The sequence below is a fragment of the Ramularia collo-cygni genome, assembly GCF_900074925.1.
Source record: "Ramularia collo-cygni strain URUG2 genome assembly, contig: RCC_scaffold08, whole genome shotgun sequence".
In the NCBI taxonomy this organism is placed as follows: Eukaryota; Fungi; Ascomycota; class Dothideomycetes; order Mycosphaerellales; family Mycosphaerellaceae; genus Ramularia; species Ramularia collo-cygni.
Window position 1 is genome coordinate 46,237 of NW_019716262.1, and position 16,445 is coordinate 62,681.

The 16,445-nt window shown below is 53.0% G+C and overlaps 11 protein-coding genes; 6 read left to right on the forward strand and 5 right to left on the reverse strand.

Moving 5' to 3' along the window:
• Nucleotides 1-66: 66 nt before the first annotated feature.
• RCC_05545 (related to phospholipid-translocating ATPase) lies at nucleotides 67-1,270 on the reverse strand (the record flags this gene model as incomplete). XM_023770815.1 has 5 exons in its annotated part: nucleotides 67-389; nucleotides 443-540; nucleotides 596-848; nucleotides 896-1,119; nucleotides 1,173-1,270. 5 exons carry the CDS (start codon nucleotides 1,268-1,270, stop codon nucleotides 67-69), a joined length of 996 nt encoding a protein of 331 aa, XP_023626583.1.
• Nucleotides 1,271-2,631: 1,361 nt separating this feature from the next.
• RCC_05546 (uncharacterized protein) lies at nucleotides 2,632-4,681 on the reverse strand (the record flags this gene model as incomplete). XM_023770816.1 has 4 exons in its annotated part: nucleotides 2,632-3,807; nucleotides 3,870-4,147; nucleotides 4,322-4,566; nucleotides 4,629-4,681. The coding sequence occupies 4 exons, from the start codon at nucleotides 4,679-4,681 to the stop codon at nucleotides 2,632-2,634; spliced, it is 1,752 nt and encodes a 583-aa protein (XP_023626584.1).
• A 431-nt stretch (nucleotides 4,682-5,112) lies between these two features.
• RCC_05547 (uncharacterized protein) lies at nucleotides 5,113-5,628 on the forward strand (the record flags this gene model as incomplete). The annotated part of the gene is made up of 1 exon (XM_023770817.1): nucleotides 5,113-5,628. One exon carries the CDS (start codon nucleotides 5,113-5,115, stop codon nucleotides 5,626-5,628), a length of 516 nt encoding a protein of 171 aa, XP_023626585.1.
• Nucleotides 5,629-5,810: 182 nt separating this feature from the next.
• On the forward strand, nucleotides 5,811-6,047 carry RCC_05548 (uncharacterized protein; the record flags this gene model as incomplete). The annotated part of the gene is made up of 1 exon (XM_023770818.1): nucleotides 5,811-6,047. One exon carries the CDS (start codon nucleotides 5,811-5,813, stop codon nucleotides 6,045-6,047), a length of 237 nt encoding a protein of 78 aa, XP_023626586.1.
• A 544-nt stretch (nucleotides 6,048-6,591) lies between these two features.
• RCC_05549 (uncharacterized protein) lies at nucleotides 6,592-7,212 on the reverse strand (the record flags this gene model as incomplete). Its single annotated transcript, XM_023770819.1, has 1 exon — nucleotides 6,592-7,212. The coding sequence occupies one exon, from the start codon at nucleotides 7,210-7,212 to the stop codon at nucleotides 6,592-6,594; it is 621 nt and encodes a 206-aa protein (XP_023626587.1).
• A 1,230-nt stretch (nucleotides 7,213-8,442) lies between these two features.
• Nucleotides 8,443-9,021, reverse strand: RCC_05550 (uncharacterized protein; the record flags this gene model as incomplete). The annotated part of the gene is made up of 1 exon (XM_023770820.1): nucleotides 8,443-9,021. One exon carries the CDS (start codon nucleotides 9,019-9,021, stop codon nucleotides 8,443-8,445), a length of 579 nt encoding a protein of 192 aa, XP_023626588.1.
• A 660-nt stretch (nucleotides 9,022-9,681) lies between these two features.
• Nucleotides 9,682-10,320, forward strand: RCC_05551 (uncharacterized protein; the record flags this gene model as incomplete). Its single annotated transcript, XM_023770821.1, has 1 exon — nucleotides 9,682-10,320. The coding sequence occupies one exon, from the start codon at nucleotides 9,682-9,684 to the stop codon at nucleotides 10,318-10,320; it is 639 nt and encodes a 212-aa protein (XP_023626589.1).
• Nucleotides 10,321-10,423: 103 nt separating this feature from the next.
• Nucleotides 10,424-11,724, reverse strand: RCC_05552 (probable isocitrate/isopropylmalate dehydrogenase; the record flags this gene model as incomplete). XM_023770822.1 has 4 exons in its annotated part: nucleotides 10,424-10,654; nucleotides 10,750-10,883; nucleotides 10,938-11,458; nucleotides 11,510-11,724. The coding sequence occupies 4 exons, from the start codon at nucleotides 11,722-11,724 to the stop codon at nucleotides 10,424-10,426; spliced, it is 1,101 nt and encodes a 366-aa protein (XP_023626590.1).
• Nucleotides 11,725-13,057: 1,333 nt separating this feature from the next.
• RCC_05553 (related to class III chitinase ChiA2) lies at nucleotides 13,058-14,093 on the forward strand (the record flags this gene model as incomplete). XM_023770823.1 has 2 exons in its annotated part: nucleotides 13,058-13,126; nucleotides 13,182-14,093. The coding sequence occupies 2 exons, from the start codon at nucleotides 13,058-13,060 to the stop codon at nucleotides 14,091-14,093; spliced, it is 981 nt and encodes a 326-aa protein (XP_023626591.1).
• A 386-nt stretch (nucleotides 14,094-14,479) lies between these two features.
• RCC_05554 (probable glycolipid transfer protein HET-C2) lies at nucleotides 14,480-15,189 on the forward strand (the record flags this gene model as incomplete). XM_023770824.1 has 3 exons in its annotated part: nucleotides 14,480-14,501; nucleotides 14,551-14,839; nucleotides 14,889-15,189. 3 exons carry the CDS (start codon nucleotides 14,480-14,482, stop codon nucleotides 15,187-15,189), a joined length of 612 nt encoding a protein of 203 aa, XP_023626592.1.
• Nucleotides 15,190-15,582: 393 nt separating this feature from the next.
• Nucleotides 15,583-16,415, forward strand: RCC_05555 (uncharacterized protein; the record flags this gene model as incomplete). XM_023770825.1 has 2 exons in its annotated part: nucleotides 15,583-15,957; nucleotides 16,008-16,415. The coding sequence occupies 2 exons, from the start codon at nucleotides 15,583-15,585 to the stop codon at nucleotides 16,413-16,415; spliced, it is 783 nt and encodes a 260-aa protein (XP_023626593.1).
• Nucleotides 16,416-16,445: the final 30 nt, after the last annotated feature.

Here is a 16,445-nt window from a genome sequence, read left to right on the forward strand (position 1 = left end):
AAAACGCTCATACGCAGATGCTGAAATTCATACTCCGGCATAATGCCAATACCGGAATCAAAGTGCCTACTGAAGCTCCCGAGAAGCTTTCTCGGCCTCGCCATCGCTGGATTGCGCCTCCCGCGCCTGACGTGGCTTTTTACGCTGCATCGGAGTGAAGAAGAACGACGGATGTGCAACCGTCAGGGCTATGCACGCAATGGCYAGCATCGTTCCCTCCAGGCCAAAAAATGTCGGTTCGTCTTGCATCAGAGCACCACCCCAGCCATCGACCATCTCCGGGACACGGTACGCACATCTGATGACGATGGTGAAGTATGCCGTGCAAAGTCCAGCGATGAAGACATGGAATCGAAATCGAGTTCGACTGTCCAGCTTTTTGGCTTCATCTGCGCAAGGTATCAGCAAAGAAATTGGACGAGCGAAACCATATCAAACTTACCGTAAGGACTTGGGATTCCCGCTGACGAATGGCTCTGCTTGGCCTTGCGATAATTCCAGGCAACATATCCGAGGTACGCACCGCACAGTATCATGTTGCTAGTCGAGAGTTAGACACGCGGTGTCGAGACTGGACGAGACGAACGGCACTTACGCCAACTGAAACGCAACACCAGCGATGAGAATGGCAGACGAGACGTCCAACAGAGCTTGGTCTGTTTCTGCTCCGCCGGTTGCTCCAGCTGAAAGTCCAGCACCTGCTGCTTGGATGAAGATCGCCACAAAGTCGGTGCCGATGAAGACCACTGGAAACCATTTCGCCCTCAACCATTTGGAATGCTGCTCGCCGGTGTACAAAATAATGTGCTTGAACGTCACACTGATGGCTCCGTTGATGAAACTAGGACCTTCACGTTGTCAGTGGCCATACATTCGGAGCTCAACAAAGACTCACCAATAATGAGACCCGCCAAACTGGCAATCATGGCTGCGTAATTCCAGACATCTTGCCAGAGGGCCACTCGYGCCCACCAACCCGTGCACTCCAACGCCACTCCGAAGAACATCCATGCCAGGAAGGCATATCCTTTCATACGAATGCCAAAGACGACCTGCAGAACGACGCAGATTGAGAAAATCACGGCAAAGAGAATCGTAGGTCCCAGATTCGGCCGGTATCTACACGATGGTCAAGGTACACCCTGGCGAACATCAGTAAGGAACCTGCTTACCCATAAATGGTGGCCGAGACGGGACATTGCGGCGTAATCCCGTCATTGCAAGTTTCGTATGAAGGATAGAAGACCTCGCCGGATGCGTTGTTGCTCATGGCGAAAAGTTGCACCTTGCGCGAGAGGTACAACGTCAAAGCGCAAGAAGAACACACACAAAAGTGAAGAGAGAATACACTTACAGCACTACAGAAGATTATGAGAGCACGCGTCACTATTATTTGCCTACGGAGCACATGCTTCTAGGAGATGCAAAGCCAACAAAGCACGCGAAGGGGGACCTAAAAGAACGCCACCCGCCTCGTATGTCGTAAGTTCGTACACTCGTAGTCGCTTGCTTCTCGACATTCCTCCGCCGCGGAGTGAGCGAGCCGACGTTCCTGTTTTGTAATGGGGCTGAAACCTAGTACAGMAGTATTCTCGAGCCTCGTCTGTGGGTATCTACTTTCTTCTCCACATAAGTTAGGCTTACAAGAAGGTTTGAAGAAACGCTGCTCGTGCAGAGTCGAATTTTCAGCCCTACGCCCAACGGCCAGGCCAGATTCATCATCCACTTTACTTGCTCGGTGTGCATCTACAATCGTCGTCGGCGTTTTCGGCCTCATACTGTGCAAAATGGCACATCCGGTGTCGTCGGTGTGATAAGGAGTGGGATCGATGATTGGATGTGCTTCCATATGAGTTGTCCCGCAGCTTCACCGGTAGTTCTAAGTTTTGGGCTGCACGCGCGCAAGGCTGAGACGCTGGGCGCGGTAAGGGTTAGGGTTGGGGTAGCCGTCGTGGAACGCCATGCACTGTTTGAACGGTATTTGTTATGGTAGATGAATCACTGGTAGTTGAAAGTCGAAGTGCAACCTCGTGGTTGAGGCAAATCGAGTGACTTGAATGGATATCTGGGTGGAATCAACTTCTGGAGTAGTGATAGTGAGTAGCTCCAATCATCGTCCATACGATTGTATAGACCGACAAACAGATGGACTGTTTATAGACATAACGTACGATCGACCGTTTACATTTGTTCTCGAACTACAACGACAGTCTGCTGTAGACCAGTCAATTATTTCTATGTGACCAAAACACGCAGGTGCGAGAAAAGTGAAGAAGAAACCTGGACCTGCTCGCGAGTACCTTTTTGCTTGCAGAGTCAACAAACCATGTGGAGTGGTGCTGCTCCATGCTTAACGTCGTTGTCGCAACAACCCCCCCTCTSACTCTATCCTGCACGAAATGTGCGAGGCCAAGTCATCACGGAAAGAAATTGTGACAGAGAAAGTTCGCAAGCCGCCGTAGTGAATGACCAGACAAGCAGCGTTATTGATCTGCCAGCGAGGCAAGCCTTCGTAACACGTTCATCGGTTATTCTGCTCGTGAAGGCCACGTTCTATGATACAACAGGAGCAACACGCAGACCTGGCGTGCTTATCTCATACGGCCCAACCTTGGATGGAAAGCAGAGCTGTCAAACAGCGGCAAAAGCTTCGCCGCCCTGATTTCTACCACCACGACCCCTGAAGCCGCCACGATCACCCCCCTCAACCCCTCCACGTCCACCACCATGGTAGCCCCGACCGCGTCCCCCAAATCCACGGCCGCGTCCGCGACCTCTGCCACGGAATCCGCCATCGACGCTCCCCTGGCCAAAAGTCTCCATGTTTCTGTTTCTTTCGTCTCGTCGCATGGCCCTTCCATCAACAAATTCACTGGTCTGTTGTTGCTCGGTACGATCCTTGAGGTCGCTGCTGATGTTGTCGAAGAAGGATGACTTCTTGTCATAGCCCTTCTCGTTTGAAGGTTTTGGTGGGATCACGACATCTTCATCACCCCCATGCCCGTTGGCACTGGATGGGAATGCATCATTAGTAGGACTTCCCAACGGACTGCCCGAAGCAATCGCCTCCTTCGCGAGTTCCCTCTTGTTGAATTTGGCGTTCGCCGTCTCGAAATCGTAATCCTCTTTCGGAACCTCAACATTCTTCTGTCCGCCTTCGTGTCTACCTCCACGCGGCCCTGGACCACCTCGGCCACGTCCTCGTCCTCTGAACTGCGCKTCATCGACTCTCATTTGAGACACCTTCTGAGTGAGGTTCTCCACGCCACCGCTTGGACGGTTCGTTGCACCGAGCTTGGCCATTGCAGCTGCCACTGCAGCAGTCGCAGCATCAGTAGCCGATGCCTTCGTCTGAGGCGGCTGCGGTTGCGGTGCCTGTGCCGCAACCGGAGGAGTTTGGGCAGGAGCAGCAGGCTTTGGTTGCTGTCTGGCAGCTGGACTGCCCATCGCCAAAGGCACGGCTACTCGATTGCTAGTCTTGTTGGCGGGCTTTGGAACGGCGGGCGGAGGRGCTTGGTTCGCCTTGGACGGAGCATTTGCAGCGGCGGCTGGTGGCTTCGACTCGATCGGCGGTGGAGGGCCAGCGGGGGTCTTTCCAGACGATGGTGCAGGAGTAGTAGACAATTCGGACATCTCAGCAGGCGCGGGAGCGTCAGGTGGGGGAGCTTGCGAGCTCGCTGGCTGCGGCGTGTTTTGCTTGCTACCGATCGGGGCTTGCCGTTGCTGGCTTGGCGTTTGCTGCGGTGGTCTCTGTTGCTGACCATTGGGAGGTGGACCCATCTGCTGGCCAGGAGGACCGATGGGCTGCTGTTGGGGGGGAAACGGTCCTGGTGGGAAGCCTTGACCTGGTGGAGGTCCGTAGCCCATACCATATCCTGGTGGCGGCTGTGGTGGACCGTATCCCATCCCATAACCTGGCACTGCACCTGGTTGTCCAGGAAAGCCATGTGCACCACCCGGACCTTGAAACCTGGGATGTTGCTGGAACTGATTTGGCGGCGGTCCTGGGTATCCATACTGCTGTTGCTGCTGGGGATAGGGTGGTTGTGGCCCTCGGAACTGATTCTGCTGCTGCGATGGATGCTGTTGTTGCGTGTGGGGTGGTGCGACGGGTTCGGGTTGCTGAGGTGCAAGTTAGCGAGCTGTACTGCACACCAATTCTCTTTCAAGGCAAAGTGAGGTGTCCCAAATATCAGAAGGAAGGCAACAAGGAAAATTTCCACATGGTTTTTGCGCCATCGGTAGTGTTTGATTTACATCCAAAGTATTTCATCAGGTAATGGGAGTGTTTCGAGGTGTTTGCGGGAGATGGGGAGCATACGTAYTGACAGGATCGCTGGATCATTGGGCATCTGCTGCTGCGGCGGGCGGTTCTCCTTGGGTGGCGCGACAATGGTCAGGTCCTTGACATCGCTGCCGCGAAAGACAATGCCATCGTAGACAGAGTCGGATCCTGGGATTTCCTCATTGGGGTTGTTCTTGCGGCCCTCGGTGCCGTGGCATTGCACTTCTTGCAGGGAGACTGTCGCGGTTTCGCTGTCGATTTTGACGAGAGTGCCCTCGTATCTGGACACCTGTCAGCGGTATGTCCGACGCGCGCGGAGGTCGGAGGGGGAGGGGGCGCGAACCGAATCTCGCTTTTGCTGACAAGCGATATGCGACTGCCGATGTACTCGCTCATCGTGGCGGCAGCGCGACGCGTGTGATGAGGTGGGGAGGAGATGCAGTGGTGGTGATGGTGGTGTAGAGAGCGAAAAGTGAAGGGTGAAGGTGATGATTAAAGGACAGATGCAGGTGCAACGGCGAGTTTGAGCTCTTCCAGTCTTGGCACGGCAAGACGAAGCTCCACGTGAAGCAAAGAGATGGAATGGAAAGACGTTGCTCACCACCAGCCAGGTAGGCCTTCGCCCGCACGGAAAAGACAGAGCAAGTCCTTGAGCTGAGAGCGAAGGAAGTGTCGAGGAAGAATTCAATATCAATGTGCGAAGCTCTGTTTTTATGTATGCGGATTCCGGCTAAGCTTGTTAAGGAGCTAGTTGCTAGGCTCGCACCGCCCGTCACTGAGGCTGCCACCCAACACAGCACATCCCTCCCAACACACATGCACTCGTCATGGCATCTCAGGCAGTGGAACCGTCTGACAGCACGCTGCTATTCCAACAGCTGGATAACTATCCTTGGGCCGAAGACCAAGAGTTTCAAGGCGGACTGAGAGCTATTCTGGGCTCCGTGCAAGATCCGCAGCAGGTTGAACATCTCACGTTGAGGGCAAAGTGCTACTACTATGCCCGTAAAGCTGGAGCTGCAGTAGATTTTGACGGATATAAGAACTGGGTGGAGTCTCAGAGGCAGGAAGGAGCAGCGGACAACACCAATTACGGCACAAATGGAGAGACAGCCTCATCTCAGGCAGAGCAAGCAGACGGTGGCATGGGAGACGCGCCCAAGCCCGCAAGCTTTGCTGAGATTTGTGATATGATTGCTGAGGGCAAGCCGATTCCTGGGATCAAAGACATTCCTGATACCATACTAGAAGGGCAGGCCTCTGATCAACAGGCGCAAGGCAGGAAGAAACCTTGGGAGAAGTCACAAAGCGCTACTGAAGACAAACCGAGCTGGATGACCTGAAAGCAAAGCGTGCATCTGATCGAGGCAGAACCGGTGTCCACGATCATAGTGAGAGTATACTGTATCTCGTCCGCCCGCTCTTCATAAGTCTTTCAGGATTGTGGATGCGCGAGATTGGCCTTTCCAAAGAGCCCAGGAGCCCGGTGAAATGAAGGTTGCCGTCACACCTGCTACGGTTCAAGATGCTGTACTTTCTGCAACAAATACTACACGACCAAGATGACCCCATTCGACTAGACATCCGGCTCTCCGCAAGGCTGCTTATCGAAACGCTTGTAGCTACCTTTCGCGAGCGTAGACGTCGATTAACTAAGAAGAGAGCCGGCAAGCTGTCGAAACGATGCAACCATGGTACATGTACCTGTGATTCGAAACTTCCGGCTGTCGAAGAGAAGCCTGAGATTCTGATAACACTTTAACTACGGCCTAATACATATCTATCAGATTTCACCTCTCAACAAATTTACTGCGATCTCGTTGCCCCGTACGTATCCAACTGGAATAGCTGACTTTTGTTTGACTGACCAAGTGAAGCATCGAATGACCACCCGAAAAGCGCACTGCGATCACGGTCCCCGACATCATACCACCATTGTCGAAACTGCGGCATGGGACGTCTACGACATCCGCAATAGCGGCGAGACTCGTACGACGCGTATACCATTGACGGCCGAGAGAGTTTCGCTTGATGAGGTTGCTTGATGAAGACGTCCTGTCTCGTCTGCCGGCGTGGAATGGCTAGTGCGAAGTGATAAGACGACGCTTCGAAAATGGCCTAACTGCCTCCTTCTCACACGCGCCTTCTAGTGATAGAGGAATATCTTAGAGTGAGATAACGGCGCTAAGCCCTTTATGACCTCTCCTTGTCCATCGGGTACAAAGTGCTTCGTACAGGAATTTGTCTAGTGACACTCTATATCTACCGGCTGCCTATGTACAGACCATGTCCCTCCAAGTATCGACTCAATCGCGTTGCTTTAGGTTCGACGTGTATTTATCCCAGTTCCAAGCCACCGACGACTTCGCGGTGAGAGCCTTCACAATCTTCCTCCCCTCGCGATAATCTCCAATCACCACCTCGATCTCCTTGGATTGGTTGATGTCATGAGCTGTCCATTGTAAGACATAGCTCACCTCCAGTCCAATGGTCTCGCACAGTTGAACCCATTGCAGGAGTCGTTGAGCATCCAGTGCCTTGACGTCGAACAGGAACAAGTTTACCAAGAGGTTTTGATTGCGGTTGGCGGCGGAAATCTCGTGAGGTTTCAGCGTCTTGGCAAATGTGATCATCTCTCCAAAGTCGAAATTGAAGACTGGTGCAACAGTCTTGGTTCCCGGTGTGAATGCTGCTCTCCGGAGGATTTGTGCATACTCGGCACGGATTTGGCGGCAGGATTGCCGAATGCCTGCACTGGACTTTGCGACAACGTCGTGCTTGGATAGTATCGAATTGATGCGGAATGGTTGATCATTAACGACTACGGTGGCCATGATCACTGGAAAGTCGGTTGGCTTGGGCGCCGTGAAGCTGAGCGGGCTGTACATACTGTCCCGTATCTCCCGTGGTAGGCTCAACAGAGACATGTTGTGTTTGTTTTGTTTGGTAGAAAAGTTCTGTTAATCCGGTTGAGAGTAGAATTGATGTCTGTTGGAAGCTGAAAGGGCGATCCACATTTCTTATATCTGCACTCTCATTCTATGACCGACCACACAGACATCTTCATAGGCTACTGTCTTGTCCCAGCAAAGGCATGGCGTTTGCGCCCAGCAGACCCCCGGTAGACTGGCAGCATGTAGTCCAGGCTCTCAAAGATCACTCCATCGCTTAYTCCATACGCCTGGTTCCTCAGAAGGCGACATGTCATATGTCTCCAAGGATCTTTGTGCTCGGTCAGGCTTCCATGCGTCTTCCAGAAACGCCTTCCAGAAGGACATCCCAAGCGTGTGTAACGCCCCCTTTCAGTCATGTACTGACGCGGTGTGCATTGGTGGCTGGAATTGGGTGGCTTTCACACGAGGTTCGACGCTTGGGAGGACCAGCGCCTCGCACTGATGTGGAAAGCGATTGGTCGCGAGCATTCGAGAAAGCCAGCGCAAGCACAGACATCGGACTTCCAGCCGTGCCATTTTCTACCCAGCTATGGCCACGCGGAATTAGTGTGAGCTYGCGTGGTCGCCTTAATGTCTCGTGTGTCTGAGCTGTCAAATAAGCCGAAGGCGGAGGAGACGGAAAAGCTGTCGATTCCAAAAGTGACTGGGCATGGATTTGGAGCGATGGAAGAGCCACACATAAAGCATTATGCTGTGCCGGTGTGATATTTTGACCGGAGGAACGCCATCCTGACGTGCTGCTGGAGAGGAGAACACTTGCTTGCAACCCCGATGAACTTTGCCAAAGAACGACCAGCTCGACGCATCTTAGTCGCTCTCTGGCTGTCGTGTGGCATGTTTCCAGCGTAGTGACCTCAGGTCAAGCCACCGGACCTGACGTGATCAGCTTTACCAGTGCAGATGATGCTCCTGGGAAAGAGGTGCACGGCGCACACGCCGCTTGGATGATCTCCATTGGCATCTGCTGAGCAATAGAGGAAGGATATTGAGCGGTTGTTTAGGACAAAGGAGCTTCTCGAAGCCAGGCAATTTACCATGCAGCTTCTAGAATGTCTCAGAATCCGCGCCAGACTCCATTCGTGCCAATTTATGACGGTTTGTACAACCATTTCCACTTCGAGTTGCCTTGCTGCTCTCGTCGATCGCCAATGATGTAGACTCACTGCGCCAGAGAGGCCATAGCCTGTTTCGACCCGTTCATATTCATAAACTCATTTGGTCCGTCGAAATGCGATCCGCCGATTTGTCTCGCTTGACCATGCTTAGCTTGTAGTATCGCTCTTCGCCCGTGGCAGWCAACCCTCCGATGAACCATCTTTCGGAGCCGCTCCGTACCTCACGAAAGCCTCCAGAATCGGAACTACTATCGCTGCCCCTCCGAGAGCGCCGTCGCACGTCCTGAGCTGACGGATAGCTCTGTTGTGGCTTGTTTGCGGGCCCGTATGTAGGCAGACCGGGCGAAGGTGGTGATCTGGGCAGATGTGTTTGTGGGCTCACATTGTGCTGAAGGGGCGATAATGACGCAACTAGCTGCCGGTCCTGCGCCGCTGTTGTGCTCGCTGCGTTATATGCATTCGTCTTTTGATTGATCGGCTTCGGAGCGGTGGCAGTTGCCTCTGGACCTGGAGATGGGGATTTTTGCGGTGCCGCAGCCCATATGGTAGTCGATGCTGCGACGCTTGCGCTGGAAGATATGGGCGCCGAGGACTTTGGCAGAGGTTGTGAGTGAGCGCGGAATGCCGCCAAGAAGTTTCCAAGAAAGGATGGTCTTTGTGTAGGCATCGCTGCTCACTGGAGGGCAGGATTTGTGATGGAGGGTGAGATTACAATCTCAGGGCTTACAGACGCCCCCCAGAGATTTATGATGCCGGCAGTGGTGAGGGAGGAGTGACTCAACCGTAGATATGAGGTCACACCCACCGATTGGAATGCTCGGAGAGCACCAGAAATGCTTACAAGGCGACTTCCAAAGCGACCATATGGCTGTGAGATGGCGTGAAGTCGCTGCTAGTGCTGCTGATTGTGGTCGAGACTGCGGTGGGGCCGGTGCATGTGTTTTGGGATGAGGTTGATATGATGACCAACACGAGCCGTGCAAGTTGCCGAACTCCCCGAGAGTTCCCGAAGGCAAGAGCAGCCGACCATCATCACCAGCTGGGTGCTTCTCCCACATCTTGTCACCATCTCCCCATCACGATCTATTCCGCAGCCGCGCCGCTMATAGACCGTAGCTCGCGGCGAATAAGGATCCCTTCGCTTACCATCCCCGCATGCCACGATCTGGTGCCCCGTCTTCACGTGTATGAGGAGCACTTTCACATATCTTGGCAGTCTTGTGAAGCGAGCACTCTCGAGGAAGAGTCGCCGTGCAACTTCCGCTGGGCCGTAGTCTTGCGCGCGATTCTACTGACCCACCGACTGMGGTGACATAGCCGAGTCCTCATGTCTGGCCATGCTCGTACCAAGGCATCATACCTCAAGCGTGAGGGTGTCTACCTTCTCTTTGCAGTCAGCTCGTGGATCTTCGTTAAGGACAACTTCTGCGACATGACCCAGATTACCGGGGAGTCCATGGCGCCCACGCTTTCGCCGGCCTTTGGGAGCTCTGGGGCCATGGACACAGTTCTATGGCGAAAACATCTGCCTACCCGAAACCTGACCCGCGGCGACGTCGTGCTGTTCAGCACACCTCATAGAGCCGAGGGCATGGCAACCAAGCGGGTGGTCGCTCTGGGTGGAGACACAGTCTTACTCGACCCTCGACGAAGACCAGCAGATGCACAGAACGGGCGGCCAAGCGAAGCAGGCAAGCGATGGGATGTCATGTACGCACAGAATGGAGGCAGAGTGGTGATTCCACCCGGACATGTGTGGGTGGAAGGCGATAACTGGCGCAAGACGCAGGATAGCAACGCATATGGTCCAATCTCGCGCAGTCTGATTACTGGCAAAGCTGTGAGTATTCTCTGGCCATTGAGACAATTTGGACAGACCCCCTGGAAGGGATGGAAAGGCCGAACGAAGGTCGTGCCCGGTAAAGAGGTTATCGATGCAGACGCCACATGTTGGACTCCCTCATGAGTAATGACGCAGCGTCGTCTTACTGGACTGTGGACGTCTCCTATTTCGGACTACTCTCAGCATCCCCCCCGAAATGCCCACCGCCAAACCTGCCGATGCACATCTACTTTTCACCGAAGATGACCTCGATCTGCTTGAGCACAGCATCGGTAACCTGTTGGGTGCTCGCCGAACCACCCATATCACGTGTCCTGGTCTCTATGTTGCTGGTCACGGCCTCAATGGCCTTCATGAAGTCATCAGCAACATGATCGAGTGAACCTTTACCAATCCATCGAACCATTTCAGCTGCTGACCAAAATGCTCCCACTGGATTTGCAATGCCCTGCCCTGCCTAAAGCGCGAAATCAGCTTGTGTCCCGCACCTTCGAGGGACAGAGGAGAAGGCTCAAAACATGCTCTCCGCCGTCCACACTCCGATAAGCTTACAATGTCTGGTGCCGAGCCATGTATGGGCTCAAACATAGAAGGATACTGCCGAGTTGGATCGAGGTTGGAAGACGGCGCAATACCAATGGATCCGGCCAAGGCGGCGGCCAGATCAGACAAGATGTCGGCGTGTACTTGAGAGTGGGGTCAGCAAAGCCTGCTTCCCTCCGCCCAAGGGAATAACTTACGGTTGGTGGCCACGATTGTGTCTAAGCTCTCGGGTTTGTTCACCATCCTCACAGTCATCGCATCGACCAGCATTTTGTCGTGCTCAACAATGCCTTCATAATCCTTTGCAACCTCATAGAAGACTTTGTCCCATAGCACCATTCCATGACGTTGGGCGTTTGACTTGGTGACCATAGTCAACTTCTTCCGAGGCCTGCTCTTTGCCGTTTCGAACGCGAATCGCATAATGCGTTCAATACCGACACGTGTGAAGATGGCCACTTCAGTGGCAACTGTGTGAGGAGAATTATCGTGTGTGGTACCGCCCTGCCCAGCGTACTCTCCTTCGCTGTTCTCTCTGATGATCACCCAGTCGAGATCCTGTGGTCTCTTCTGACATTGCGCCAGCGGAGCCGTGGTGCCAGGAAGGATCCTGGTTGGGCGAACATTAACATATTGGTTGTTGTACTTCCTGATCGGAAGAATCAGGCTCCAGAGAGAAATATGATCTGCTACGTTTGGCCATCCTACTGCGCCGAAGCTAAACAAGGATAAGTGGTGATACTGAATGGATCGGCTGGAGATTACGAACTAGATAGCATCATGCTTTGCAAGCTGCTGCATGCCATCTTCAGGCATGTACCAGCCACGCTCTAGGTAAGCCTTTGAAGACCAATCGAAGGTCGTCCATTCGAACTTGGAGATTCCTACTACCTCGGCCAGTTTGTCAAGGACTTTCTCAGCGGCCTCGGTGATCTCTGTTCCGATTCCATCTCCCGGAATAGAGGCAATCTTGTAAGTGGTCATGATGAAAGAATTTGTAACAGAGAAGGAAGAAGCGATACGTTAGGCAAACAATTGCGATGGAGCCATCTTCACTTGTAGCCAGAAGCACTCACAGGGAATAGGCTGATCTTTTACGCGGTAACCCCACCCATCTCTCCGGCATGGTAATTCGGCCAACCTTTGCGGTGCCCCCACGTTGCTACAGGCACGTGATACCCTCACCCCCCTGGAGGCTTCGTAGCAGTTCCAAGACTGCCGGAAGATATGAAGATTGGAGTTCTGCCCCTCCCACACGAGTCAAGACCGGACGATGTTGGCTCACGAACGTCCATGGTGTTTACTTCAGTTCTCTCCCCTCAAGGCCTTCAGAGCGACTTTGGATGATCCAAAGCCTTTTTTCGATAGACACACTCCAGAAAAAGTTCGTTACTATCGGCCCTGTTCCGTTCGTCTTTCTCGAGAATCGCAGCTGCGTGAGCGGGCAGTCTCCGCATCCGGAAAATCGCACACTGAGATGGTCAAGGAGATGTTGCCGGCATCTGATGTCTAAATGATTCGGAGATCAGACCATCGGACGATGCACAAGGGCAGAAGTGCTTCGAAGCCGCGGACATGTTCCTCCGTGTTAGCGTATCGACGATTCTGGACGATGTTGGTTAAGAAGCGCTACTGCAGCCCTCGAAGGGCTTGCCCATCGACACGCAATGAGTAAGCTGGCTCAGTTGAAGGGACACGATATCATAATAACAGCACTGCGTCTATCAATTCCAAGACCTGAGATCCCGTTAGGCCCGACTCTTGCGTTGGAGGCGTTTGTCAGGCGTCCCGGTGGATCTCGAAACTTCAATTGCCAAGGCATTAAGACGACCTAGCGTTCGCACGTGGGCATCTCGCATGTGCTTGGTGAAAAGCTTCCTCGAAGCTTGACCCTTGTGGTGGAAGATCGACAACGCCGAATGTCCTTTGATCCTTCTGATGCCTAGCCTAATCAGTCCAGCATACAGGACAACAGCACGCCTAAACGATAGTGCTGCTGCGAGCTAGCGTCAACACCTTTTTCGCCATAGGGCATCGGTACACTGGATTCCCGATATGAGGAATTCCTCCGAGCCTTTCCTATTACGTTGGTGCACTGTTGGTTGCCTCATCAATCCAGGAGTTCAGGACCACCGCTTTCAAAGYTACGTACCTGATTAGGTAGGTGGAAATTGTGCGTATGTCGAGAGCCAGGACGCCTGAGGACCGACGTCCCAGACATACAGACTCTCAAGCATATATATAACAGCGACAATGGCGCTCAGCTGTAAGTATCACCCAGGCACTCTAGAATCTCCTTTACACTCCCATTGCGACGATGTCTTTCAAGATTGCCCTGCTTGCGCTTGCTGCTCAAGGCTCTTTGGCCGAAATCGTTGCATACTGGGTAAGTTCCAAATCTAGATCTCAAGAAAGATTGTTGGCTAAMATGGAATTTCCAGGGCAATGGAGGTGAAACTCCAGCGGATGGCAACCTGGCAGACTGGTGTGCGGACAATGAGCACATTGATATTCTGAACCTGGCATTCATCACCAACTTCGGCCACAATCACTCCCCAAATGGCGACCTCGGCTACTGCCACATCAATGAAGACGGCTCTAGCAACAATTGCGAGCAACTGGAGCAAGACATCGGGACATGCCAGTCCATGGGCAAGAAGGTCTTCCTGAGTCTACCTGGTAGTTACGGTGACTTCGGATTAAACAGCAACCAGGACGCCGAAGGAGTGGCGTATTCGCTGTGGAACCAATACGGAGCGCCGAACGCCGTCCAGGATTTGAGCAAGAGGCCTCTTGGCAATGTTCGAATCGACGGGTGGGACATTGACATCGAGTCCAACCCTTACAATGAGGATGGTAACGGCTACCTCGGACACATGCTCAATACGTTGCGCAAGTCCTTCGAGGCCGACACTGCCAACAAGTACTACATCGGTGGAGCTCCCCAGTGCTACCTGAACCAAGAACGCAACATGGACATCAACATGGGCAACTCTATCAACCAGGCCCAGTATGACTACCTCTGGATTCAGTTCTACAACAACGACTGCGCCGCTGCTTACGCCAATGATGGCTCCGACCGCTTCAACCTCGACAAGTGGCCCGGCGTCATCGCCAATGGTGCGTCCAAGAATGCCAAACTTCTCGTCGGCATTCCCGGCAACCAGCAAGAGGCTCCCGAGTTCATCCCTGTCGATAGCCTTCCGAACGTGTATGAAGCTTCAAAGGGCGTCCAAAACTTTGATGGATTCATGGTGTATGAAGTCGGCGACACCAAGTCTGTTGATTCTGTCAACGGATGTGATTATTTTGCTCAGCTATACTCCGTCTACACAACGGGCCACACCTGTTAGCTGATGGGAATCGGCTAGAAGATTAGATTTCGTTTTCCTTAGAAGTGTACATATTCATACAATCTACCCCACCAACATGCCTTCTGTATCATGTGTTTCTGCCCCTGTGTTTGTTGAAGTATACTCAAACGAACGTACAGACCTATCTGTAGCACCTTTATCGAAAACTTCAGTGTTGACGTCGTGATACGCCCGTGCCTCGATGTCTGGTGAGTTATGCTTCAACATTATTGATGTGTTGGGTGTATCATGTCGTACAGGCCTGGCGTCTTCCCCCACCTAAAAGGATCCGCGCAAGGGTCCAATGCGACCTTCACCGTCTGTCTACTCCTGGACACCAACAACATTCCAGATTCCCTCATCTAATCCACACAATTTCAACCACAATGGCAGCATATCCTCCTGGTGGTACGTAGAAGCTCCATATTCAAAGTCTCACAAGTCCAACCCATCTCAGGCACGTACTTTGACGGCAAGAAGTCGTTCAACGATGTCCACATCAAAGACGACGAGGCCATTCCCACCGCCGAATTCCTCGAGGCCGCTGATGCCGTGACGGCTCTATTCGATGTGCTCGGCAGCACTGCCTTCAAGCCCGTCAAGAGCGATATGACGGGCAACATCCAGAAGGTCCGAACTCGCCAGCTGGAGAGTCCCGTCGATTCCGAGACGCTGCAGGACTTGGTGCGCAACGAGTTGAAGAGCAAGAAGCACACGGCCACCGAGGGCTTGTTGTGGCTGACAAGGTATGCAATATCCGCGGCTGGCTGAGAATTACATCTCACACCTTCACAGAGCTTTGGACTTCACCGCCCAAGGTCTCCGCCACAACCTGAGCAACACAAACGACGAACTGTCAGTTTCCTTCCGTGAGGCTTACGGCAAGACACTCAAGCCCCACCACTCCATGTTCATCAAGCCCATCTTTTCCGCCGCCATGAGCGCTACGCCCTACCGAAAGGACTTTTATGCCAAGCTGGCCGATGAGCCACAGCAGGCGAGAGTGAGCAAGGAGCTGGACGATTGGCTTGTAAGCTTGGAGAAGAACGTGGCGATCCTCAATAGATTCCTGGCCACCAAAGAAGCCAAATGGTGAACGGGATGGATGAATGATGCATCATGAGAGATGACACCAAAAAAACATTATCGGCGATTTGTGACACTTGGGATGTTGATACAAGATAAGTGCCATGATACCCTTGCGCCGTTGAAGCCACTCTATCGCTAGGTACTTACCTCTCGTTTCGGTGTCATATAATAGAAAGTAAGGTAGTCATGTCCGGTGGGAGGACAGATGCGTGCTAGTCTCCCGGGAGAGGCTTCCCAATCTCGCAAGAGTGACTTCTCTCGACATGATGCATACCTACCCACACCTTTCCATCCTTCCCTTCTTCTCTCAATCAAAGCATCATTCTTCTAATCGCGCATCAACATCCAACATCAAGCAATCAATTCAAAAACAGCAACCAATTCACACCGAATCTCAACCATGCCTTTCATCGAGCCATCCACCGCTCAATCTCTTTCTCCGATCATGCCTCGCTACTTCGTCCAAGGCTCGACGTTCAGGGCGCTTGATGGAGGTGAAGAGGAGAGGAAAATTGCGTTGATGCGCGAGAGAGTATACCGGCACGAAGCACTATCGTACCGCCGTGACTGGTATGCCGGTTACGATGATCTTCCCGCCGGTGGAGAAGCGGCCTGCGAAAGGGCTTGCCGGAGGTTGAACAACACTCACGCCGATATTCTCTCGATTCCCACGGTTCGCTACACCGACGTTCAGACATACGCCCATCGCATCAATACGAAACACGCTGAATACCGCATGGTTTGCGCATTCAGCTCGTTTGACCAGAATGGCAAGGTAAGGACGCATTAGCGGTCGTCGTGTAGTGACCTGCTGATTACCTCTAGATCGACTGTCTCGAGGCTGCTCGACAGTTCGCGCAGATGGCCAAAACCGAGGTGGAAAAGGCCAACCCTGTCAGCTTCCTTCGCAAGCTGATGGACATTCACGATGAGATCCATGCTGTTTGGCGCCGTGAGATGGGGAAGAGGCCGGACGAATATCTTCCTGGCAGCAGACAGGCGTCCGTGGAGTGGAACGGCAAGCCGCTCAGAGACAGGCGTAGCAGCGCGTTGGTGGTGTCGAACGGAGTCGATGGAGTCGATGGAGTCAATGAAGCCAATGGCTCCAACGGAGTCGATGGAATTGACGGAGCCAACGGAGGTCATCTCACAAATGGAATCAATGAAGTCGATGAGGAGCACGAGCATGACGAGAATGAGGATGAGTGCGATAGTGATGAGTCCTTGTTTTAGCGATGAGCTAGCCGGTCGCTCACTAAGCAG